Source organism: Zonotrichia leucophrys, chromosome 10 (genome assembly GCF_028769735.1).
Source record: "Zonotrichia leucophrys gambelii isolate GWCS_2022_RI chromosome 10, RI_Zleu_2.0, whole genome shotgun sequence".
NCBI lineage: Eukaryota > Metazoa > Chordata > Aves > Passeriformes > Passerellidae > Zonotrichia > Zonotrichia leucophrys.
Window position 1 is genome coordinate 1,480,376 of NC_088180.1, and position 10,666 is coordinate 1,491,041.

Consider the following 10,666-nt stretch of genomic DNA (forward strand, 5'->3'; position numbering starts at 1 on the left):
CTATATAATATTTCAAAAGCCTTATCTCTCACAAAATAGGATGTCCTGATACTGTAGCCACTAGCCCTGCTTGTCATACAGCCTTGGATTCCAGTAGGCTTGTGATTGAGTCACAAACAAAATACATTCTGTTGGAATATTTTATATAAAAAACAATCAGAATACAAGGCCCAGGCCTGGTTCTGTTTAAACTAACAATAACTGTTCATCTCTATCTATTTTGTTAACTGTTCAAAAGCTAGTAAACATGCTTAGATGGGCAAATGTTTTCAATATTTGTTTAAATTATTTCAAAGTCAGGAAAGTTTTTTATAGAACAATAAATTTACATTTTAAATAGCAAGAAACCTGATTAGGAGGTTTTGCAAATGCTTGTTCAAAGACATACTTGGATGGCTGAAGTGTTCCAGACAGAGCTTTGGAACTTCCTGTGTCCAAGATCACTGAACTGGACAAAGCTGCTTTCTGTGCAGTGACAGCTCTTACCAAAAGCTGCTAAATCTGTGCTCTTGCTTGGTATCTGCTTTACATTCCTTACTGCAGGTGAATGAGACAACACATATTTATCATTGTTCTTTCTCAATGCCTTAAGTCTTTAAGTATTTAGAAAATGCTTTCCCTAGTTTAGCAATCTTGGAAGCCACTATTATGGCATTACAGAGATAATCTCGATAGGAAAAACACAAATTTCTTTTCAGCCCTGCACTCTTCTGAATGTAGTTTAGAGTAGCTCTAGTGGAGGTCATGCACTAGAAAGTTGATGGCTTTGTTTAAATATCTTGTGTGAGCAGGCACAAGGGCAAGCTCTAATATTTATGTTGACTCCCAGCTTTAGTCCACACAAAACTCCTTTGCAGAAAATGATGTTCTAGATCTTACTGACTTTACTGATGTGTTCCAGAATCTTCTTGTCTTTGTATATGTCCTCGGTCTGGAAAGTACAATTGCTTTTAGGTGAATGTGTAACTTTGTTTTTTCTTGGTTATAGCAAGCAGATGAGACTCTGGATTTTGAAGAACAGATCCTGGAAGCAGCTAAATCCATTGCAGCTGCTACCAGTGCCCTTGTGAAGTCAGCTTCAGCAGCCCAGAGGGAACTGGTGGCTCAGGGAAAGGTGGGTAAACAGGACATGTAGCAACACTTAGTGGGGGAAAGCATCAAAAATGAATATAGTCTGCTAAAGGTTCTGTTAAAAACAGCAGGAAGGAGCTTTGGAATGACTAATGAAAATGTAAATTGTTCACTGCTCATCACAATACATGGCCCAGGCCTGGTTCTGTTTAAAAAACCCCACAGTTACATTGATTTAAACCTCACAGGTGTAATCAAGTGCTTGACTCTTCAAATTACTCAGTTGTGGGGAGTTTTGCTGTGGGGCTTTTTCCCTTCACGAAGATCTGTGATTGAAGCTGTAATGTACAGTCCCACACAGCAGTTTGGGGATCCAAACCCAAATGTCCCCATGTCCAATCCTGCTCTGGCCAGGACAGCAGAAGGCCTCAGTAATTGTGCCCTCAGTGTCTTGTGATTCAGTGGGGACACAGGCCTGCATGTCAACTCAGGACATCTCAGTGGCCATGCTTGTAGTTATTGCTGCAATCAATGGAAGGAGTCTTTACAGCACTTGGCATCCTTTTGGTGTGATCAGAATTGAGATTTTGTGAATCATTTCACATCCATCACTATTTTTCACAGTCAGTATACTCTGAAAGATAAAATCTAAACATCAGCCAGCTATGTTGCCTGTGAGAACAATTATTATGGGACCATTGTTGTTGTATAGCTCTGGTTTCCATTTTCACCTGACTGTTAACTCAGAGCAGGCTCTGTCATGGGTCCCACAATCAGGCTCTGCTGTCTCTTCAGCCTAGTTCTGGAAAGTTTGTGCTTTTGTTTCTAACAGGACCAACAAGCACTTCATCTGTGGTCTGCTTAAACATATCTGTTCAGGGGATGATGAGGCAAGAAAAACTTGAAACCTAAATACTTTGGGGGTTTTTATATAACTGATTTTTTTTTAAGTTGCATAAGTGTCACCACAGCCATGAGAGAACATATCTTCTGTTTATGTTGATGCTGTACTTAATGATTTGATTTCATTCCCTGGAATTCTCATTATGCTCGAATGCCTGTTTACATTTCTTTTAAAACACAAGTTTCTGGACCATGTTTACATTTCACATCTTGGAGCTTCTCTCCTAAAACCACCCAGACCCATGCAGCTGTGGGGATGTGGCTCTGGCAACCAACTATAGGGTTTAGCTTCATTGCTTTCATCCAATATGGGAAGAAAACTGTCCCCAGATTGTTGCTGGTACTGCTGATGCCATGAATGCTTCAGTGGAAAAGCCATGCAGAAAAGTGAGCTGCTCTCCTGAAGTGCCATTATTGGGCATGAGGGCACGTGGGGGCTTCCCTGTGAAACTTTCTGATCTTCTGTACCTTCCCAAATCAGAAGAGATGAAAGAATAATGTCAATTCAAATGTATTATGGAGACAGAAGTAAGTTATTTTAAAGCCTAGGGCTTAAGGAACTGCTGCTTCAGCTGTGGTTTCAGCCACCATAGTCTGCTAATTACTGGTTATTCTGTAATTACTCCTGTGTGTTCCAAGAATGGGTCAGCTGAAGCAGCACAGTAAGCTGGACACTTCCTGAGCAGGCAGATGTGTGCTGCAAGCACTGTTACTGTGCCAACTGACTTCCAGTTGGATTTTCTGCTCTTGAATGTGCTGGGCACAGTCACAGGTACAGGTGTTTCCTTTTTTCATGGATTACTGAGTGTGTGAGACAGAGCAATTGTATTTTCTGTTTTCTTGTAAGCCATCTCTGAACTGTTTTTTCAGGTTGGAGCAATCCCTGCAAATGCAGCTGATGATGGACAGTGGTCTCAGGGACTTATTTCTGCTGTGAGTAACTGCTTCTCTTGAGAAAACTGGCACATTCTCTGAAGAAATAATACCCTGTGAGAATACCCAGTGGCTTTTTTTTGCTGCCTTCTAGGCCAGAATGGTGGCAGCTGCAACCAGCAATCTCTGTGAAGCAGCAAATGCCTCAGTGCAAGGCCATGCCAGTGAGGAGAAGCTCATCTCATCTGCCAAACAAGTGGCAGCTTCCACAGCACAGCTGCTTGTGGCTTGCAAAGTGAAGGCTGATCACGACTCTGAAGCCATGAGGAGGCTCCAGGTACCTGTGTTTAATTGCTGAGAAGCCATGGTAGTGCTGTGTGAACACTTTTCAGCACTCCAGGATTATGCACATCTTCAACAAAATATTTCTTTAAGTGCTAGGATTGTGGTCAGACTGCCTTTGTTTCTAGGAGTCAAGAGACAGCAGTTGTAGATAGAGCATTTCTAAAATGGACAATCACTGTTAGACAGAAATAAGAGGAGAATCTAATGCAGCATCTCAATTGAGGTCTGAGTGAGCTTCTTTACAGAAAACTGGGTCCCTTTTATGTTACACATCCATTTCATGTTGGGCTTCTCTGAACTGCTGCTGAATTACCATTGTGTTTTGATGGGTAAAATCTAAAGTCTCTGGAAGTTTTGGTTGAGGATGGTAATTTTTAAAATGACCACAGCCTTCTCTGCAGGCTCAGCCTGGAACATACAACTATTTCAGCTGCTTTTTTTATACCACCTGGTGAACAGTGAAAATTCCCTTTTTTCTGCTACTAATGGACATTCAGTGCAACAGTTCATGTATGGCTGGGCAGAATCAAATTCAACAGAAATACATGTAACAGAGCATCTGTCTGAGCATGAGGAACTGATGTCATCATTTTATTCAAAGTAGAAACATGAAATATTTTAAATATTTAGGAGGGAAAAAATATATGAATGTGTGAAAAATCTACATGTTTCTACAGCAAACAGTGTTATGTCATAGGGCAGTTATAGGGCTGAGATGGTTTTAGTGCTTTTAGTCAATCCATGTAGATTGACATTGCCCAAGGGTGTGGGGAAGGTGGCAGTAACTGGAATAATGCAATTTGCTCTCTAATATCAAGGTGCCAAGATAGGTCTGAAGGAATTTTAAATGCAGAACAAACAATAGAAACAGGAAAAATTTAACTGCTAGAGATTTTTCTCAGCTCTGAAAGGAAATTTGGGGTTCTCGGTCATTGTGGGCAAATATTATTAAATAGACATCAAATGTGAGACATTGGAAGGGAATGTGAAAAGGAAACAAGCCCAAGCATGGACTGAAACTGAACTTTGCCATTTTACCAAGTGTCATTTTAGTCCCAGAATGAATAATGAAAGGAAGAGCAGTTTGCACTTGGAAATCATGTCCTTTATCACAGCAAAAACAATGAGTTGATGTTTACTAAATATTTTTACTGGTGGACATGCCAAAACTACTGAGACTTTTCAGCTGGCTTTGCCCCCAGCAGAAATGTTTTACATAGCTTTAATCAATAGGTTGGGTTGAGGACTTTGAGTGTCTTGGTTTTTTCCTTCATACCCCAATTTGAACTGCATTTCCCATGAATGTAAATTTGGGCTGCACTGTTACAGAATCTTCCAAAACTTAATGAAGCAATTGGAAATGTTTCCATTCTTTCTGGATGAGCTCCAGACTGAGCAGAGTAAATTTCAAACAATTTATCCTTGGGACATCTCAGTGAGGAAGGCTTGAAAGTGAGATGCAGCTAGAAATATGGGATAGGAAATATATATATATATATAACAAAAAAATTAAAATATATATATATATATATTCAGACAATAAAAGATAAATATTTTGTCGAAACAAAATACATATATTACAACAAAAGATACATATTACAAATATTTCAATGTTTCTCTGAGAAATTTTAGGAAATAAAAGTTTAAATGTGAGAGAACCATGGCTGTGTAAGTTGCTAATTTGACCTGATTAAAATCCATTAATTTTAAAATTATATTGTTTGATGATCTCTTTATACACTAGTTTTTAGTTTCTGTTCTTCTCAAAAAAAAAGTCTGATCAGTAAATTATAAATTGGAATTTCATCCACTGCTTTTTTTCAAATGATTGGAAAAAAAATCTCATTTGTGACTTCTCCAACATTCAGCTTTTTAAAGAAAGGAATTTTGTTTTCTCTGTACCACTGATTTTCACAGATAAATTTGCTTTTCCCTGGGGAAAAAAAACCCCATACCTTTCCTGTGCAGTCAAGCAAATATGTTTGTTTTGATGTTCAGACAAATCCATGTTTGTTCTTTTCTTTTTACTCAATTTCTTTTTTTCTCAAAGGCTGCAGGAAATGCTGTCAAGCGTGCATCAGACAATCTTGTGAGGGCAGCCCAGAAAGCAGCGTTTGGAAAAGCAGAGGATGACGACGTTGTGGTCAAAACCAAGTTTGTGGGTGGCATTGCTCAGGTTGGTACCATCACTCCAGAAATAAAGCAGGGAAAAACCAGCACAGAAATGAGGGGTGTTACAGTGTCCAGCTGCTGGACAAAGCTATTGAGAAATCCATGATCAGTTACTTGAGAAATCCATGATCAGTGACTTGAGAAATCCATGATCTGCTACTTGAGAAATCCATGATTAATTACTTGAGAAATCCATGATCAATTACTTGAGAAATCCATGATCAATTCCTTGAGAAATCCATGATTAATTACTTGAGAAATCCATGATCAATTACTTGAGAAATCCATGATCAATTACTTGAGAAATCCATTGATCAATTTTGAGAAGTCCATGATCAATTATCCTTGAGAAATCCATGATCAATTACTTGAGAAATCCATGATCAATTACTTGAGAAATCCATGATCATTCCTTGAAAATCCATTATCAATTAGTGAGAAATCCATGATCAATTACTTGAGAAATCCATGATCAATTACTTGAGAAATCCATGATCAATTCCTTGAGAAATCCATGATCAATTCCTTGAGAAATCCATGATCAGTTACTTGAGAAATCCACGATATGCTACTTGAGAAATCCATGATCAATTACTTGAGAAATCCATGATCAATTACTTGAGAAATCCATGATCAGTTACTTGAGAAATCCATGATCTGCTACTTGAGAAATCCATGATCAATTCCTTGAGAAATCCATGATCAATTATTTGAGAAATCCATGATCAATTCCTTGAGAAATCCATGATCAATTACTTGAGAAATCCATGATCAATTACTGGAGAAATCCATGATCAATTCCTTGAGAAATCCATGATCTGCTACTTGAGAAATCCATGATCAATTACTTGAGAAATCCATGATCAATTACTTGAGAAATCCATGATCAATTCCTTGAGAAATCCATGATCAATTCCTTGAGAAATCCATGATCAATTCCTTGAGAAATCCATGATCAATTACTTGAGAAATCCATGATCAATTACTTGAGAAATCCACGATATGCCACTTGAGAAATCCATGATCAATTAATTACTTGAGAAATCCATGATCAATTACTTGAGAAATCCATGATCAATTACTTGAGAAATCCATGATCAATTACTTGAGAAATCCATGATTAATTAGTTGAGAAATCCACGATCAATTAGAGAATCATGATCTATTACTGAGAAATCCCTGATCAATTCCTTGAGAAATCCATGATCAATCACTTGAGAAATCCATGTTATTTGATGCCTCCTTATCATGGAATCCCTGATATAAGAGCACAGTGATGTCCTGCACTTCTCCACTGAGCATTTGCTGTAATTGCAGATTAAATGAATAAATCTTTTCAGAATTCTCTCGTGTACTTTAACTGTTCCCAAATCTTAATGAAACAATGATTTTGCATGTACTTAAGCAAAGAAATAGAGAATGAGAGATAAGAACCAATGAGGCTTTGTTGCTGTGACCATAATAATTATTGAGAAATAATAATAATATTTAAAAGTAGATTTCAAGGCTCTGAGGTACCAACTTTTAGATTCCTTATAATGAATGAGGTACATCAGATACTGTACTTGCTACTTAAAATATACTGGATTGATTATTTCTGCATGTCTGTAGTGCTGTCATTTTTATTTTGGCATTCTGAGATGCAGGAAAATCCTGTGGATACCTGCATGAGGAGAATTCAGTTTTACTGTCAGTCAGATATTATGTTAAGACATAGTGCCTATTCTACATGTTCTAAACCCCCACCCTGCTGAATGTTGGGAGAATGCAGAACTGTAACATTCAGAACTGTAAAATTCATCATGGATGCATGGTACAACTAAGGTGGTAGATTCTTTTTTTTCTTTTATTCAAGTGGAAATAGAATATTTTTCTTGATGGCCTAGTCCTGGCATCTGGAAAAATTTGAGCAATTCCTGATGAAGTCATTGAAGTTAGGTGCTTCTCTGGAGAATGCTCACATGGCCAGCTGTGACTGTGGTGTCATAGGGAAAGAAATCTTATTTTACAGACAGTATTCCTTGCTGTTTCTGTTTTCTAGATTATTGCAGCCCAAGAAGAAATGCTGAAGAAGGAGAGAGAACTGGAAGAGGCAAGGAAAAAACTGGCTCAGATCCGCCAACAGCAATACAAATTTCTACCCACAGAGCTGAGAGAAGATGAGGGTTAACTGTTAACCTGCTGAGATTTTTCTTCCTTTTTATTGTTTTGTTTTCTTTTTTTTTTTTCTCTTTTTTTTTCTTTTAAAGAAATAAGCTAAAGGGGGACAGCACATTGAGAACTGCTCTGACAGCATACTGAGAAGCCAAGCACTTAGCTAAATAAACTGCCTGTCATAGCTTTGGATGAGCAGAGGGCAGTGAACAATTGTTCTTTCCCACCTGCTCAGCTGAGGTGCATGATGATCGAACAATGGTACAGTGTTAGGTTCATCATTCCTGTTCCTCCCTTGATTTATATCTCAGGAGAGAATGTTTCACTTTTTACTAAAGATACTAAGTCAGTATTATTGTCACTTGCCTGATGCTTGAGGTATTTATCATTCCTTGACTTGTTCTAAAACATTGATGAGTTAGGAAAAGAGTCAAGAAGTGTTTTATATGATAAATATCCCATGAGCTGGTGGTTGTCCCCCAGGTACCCTTGTAAAAAGCAGACCAAGGTGGAGAAGGATGTATAGCTGAGTGGAGAAACACGCACGAGTGTGGCTGTGAAGAAGCCTGTGCTCTTTCAGTGTTATATAGCTGGTTCACCCCAAAACTGGAGGAATTGTCTCTGCAGCTGTTTGCACTACTGGTATTATTCCTTACCTGATACCAACAAGCTTCTGCTTGTGCAGTATTTAGGTTTACATAATGTGGCAATAGCCATTCTTTAAAGAGCTCAAAAAACAAAGAAATGGAAACCTTGTCACTGCCTCAATAATAGCAGGTTCATGAAAGAAAATGCTGTTTCAATTATATACCTCTAATGTGTGACTACTTTTACAGTATTATACACACATACACATGCTCTAACATTGGACTGAATCGTTTGCATTTTGTTTTTTAATTGAAATTATCTGGTTCGTACTGTGGTATTTCTGTTAGAATGTATCTCAGTTAAAAAAGGGAAATGCCCAGTACAACAAAAGACTATCACAACTCTTGTTATTATTTTAATAATTACATTTATAATTATTATGTTTTGAAACCTGTGGGAATTGTAGGAGAAAAGAATAAGTGATTTACAAGTAGATTTACAGTTTTTCCTGTAATATATTTTTTAAAAATTTGGACTCTAGAGAGTTTGTTTTCATAGTTGCTATTGATGAAAAAGGAATTGCAGAGAAGGAATAGCAGCAGTCTATCAGCAATCTTTGTGCAGAAAGGTACAGTATGCTCTCAGTAATAGCAATTTGGGTAGAGTAACATCTTTCACTATGTCAAAAAGAGAACACAAATACAGCAACTTTAAGCAGCAAAGTTGAATAACTACAGAAACATCATCTTTCCTGACAGTAGTTTCCAACTCCTCCCAAGCCCTCCTAACAACAATGGCAAGGCTGTGTAGGTGACAGGGTGCTGCCCCTGCAGTCCTGCTGAAGGCTGGGCTGTCCTTCCATGCCAGGTACGTTCAGCTGAGCCTGCCCTGTGTTCTGTGCATCCCCACCTCGGTGTCCTTGCTGCAGGAAATTCCTGCCCTGTACATCCCCAGGAACCCCCAATGGTAGTTCTGCAGTTTAGATAGTGCTAACTCCTCATTTAAGTTACCTGCATGAGACAGAATTATCAGGAATTTTGTTACACTAGTACTAAATATATAGCAAAAATCTGCTAGAGAATTAATAAATATTGAAGTGTAAAAAGGTTTTTATTGTCTCTTCTCTGATACTGACGTATTTCAGATTCAGTAGAGTTGCTGGAAAATCCACAATCATGAGGAAAATAAACTGGTGTGTCCCAAATGGAATCACTGGCATTGACAGATGTGCTGTGATGTGTAGGCTTGTGTGCAAATGCAAACCCTGTCCTGTCAGAGATGTGCAATTCTGAGTTCTTTCATTTGCCACTTCAACACCATTCAGGTTTTTGTTCAACTCACTGTGAACAGTGTCACAGTCTGGAGTCCTCCACCAAGAACAAGGCTTTCTGTAAGTCTTTGGGCAGAAGGCTAAACTGGTATTTATTGCTGTAAGAGCTGAATAAAGACTGCTCAAGTGATGGGGATTTTCTGCTGCTGTTGGTAGGTTCAACTCCTTTGCAGCTCATGCCTTTCCTTTTCTTACCTGCACAGCTTCAGTTTCTGATCTCTTTCAGAAAGATCTGCAAGACAGATTTGCTACTACTTCCCTTCCAACCTGCCTTTAAGTGTTATTTGATCTCATTAAAGCATGAAGAAAGATGATGCTGTCTTTAACACCATGCCACTATTTTATTGTAGGGATAATACTGATGTAATATACTTCAGTCAGGATGGTATCTGCCAGTTTGATATAAGCCAAAAAACCTTTTCAAATGCAGCTATGTATGGAAATGATATAGCTAGAAAACTTTATCAGTATGTAGAAGGTAAGAGCATGTTCAAATTGTGCTCCAGAGAAAAGTGTTTAGGAAGTCCATTTGAGACTTCTCTGTTGTGATTTAGTGCCCCCTCTTACATGACAAAGTATTTTTTCCTTAGCTGGGTGCTCCATGGAGGAACCACAGTCAGTGAATAGCTGAGCTGGACAACTGAAGTATTTTTTTACTCAGAATTTTGGGTCTTCATTTGTGAACCATTAAGAGAATATAAGGTCATCCAAAGTCTTTCAACTTCTTTCTCGCTGTTAGAATTTGCAGTATCGCTGAAGTTCACATGTGAACATCTGTGGAGTTTGGAACCAGTCCAGCCATTTCTTTGGCATGGGAACTTGCAGCAGGAAGTGACAAATTGGAGGAAGGGGTAGATGCTAATTAATAAGAAGGACAGATGTTTACTTTGTTCTGTTAACTTGTGAAATGATGAATGAGCTCTGTTGTATCTCACCCTTCTTCATGTGGAATTCACTCTGAGAATTGTATGCAAATTAAAAACAAAATGCCTCAAAGTTCTTTGTGTACAAATAGTGTAATGTCTTTTCCCCAACTGTTCAGAAAATTGAATATTTCATCATTTGTCAAAACTTTTATACTTCAGAAGCCTCAAAAGTTAGAAAAGATCTGAAACAGAAATTGAATTCCAGACTTTTTTTGTATGTCCCATTCCCTTTGATTTTCTGCATGTTCATTACTTAATTGCTAATGAAGGGAGGAGTACATAAATCTAGAAACCTCCTCAACCT

The 10,666-nt window shown here is 38.1% G+C and overlaps 1 protein-coding gene across 8 annotated transcripts in view; it reads left to right on the forward strand.

Moving 5' to 3' along the window:
• The window catches only part of TLN2 (talin 2), a 144,113-nt gene extending 133,678 nt beyond the window's left edge, over nt 1–10,435 (forward strand). For all 8 annotated transcript variants that reach the window (XM_064722632.1, XM_064722631.1, XM_064722636.1 and 5 more), the window contains 5 exons: nt 989–1,114; nt 2,845–2,907; nt 3,002–3,184; nt 5,243–5,368; nt 7,406–10,435. In XM_064722632.1, coding sequence (XP_064578702.1) covers nt 989–1,114; nt 2,845–2,907; nt 3,002–3,184; nt 5,243–5,368; nt 7,406–7,534 — 627 coding nt within the window. In that variant the 3' untranslated portion in view covers nt 7,535–10,435. The remainder of the gene's footprint in view (nt 1–988; nt 1,115–2,844; nt 2,908–3,001; nt 3,185–5,242; nt 5,369–7,405) is intronic.
• Nucleotides 10,436–10,666: the final 231 nt, after the last annotated feature.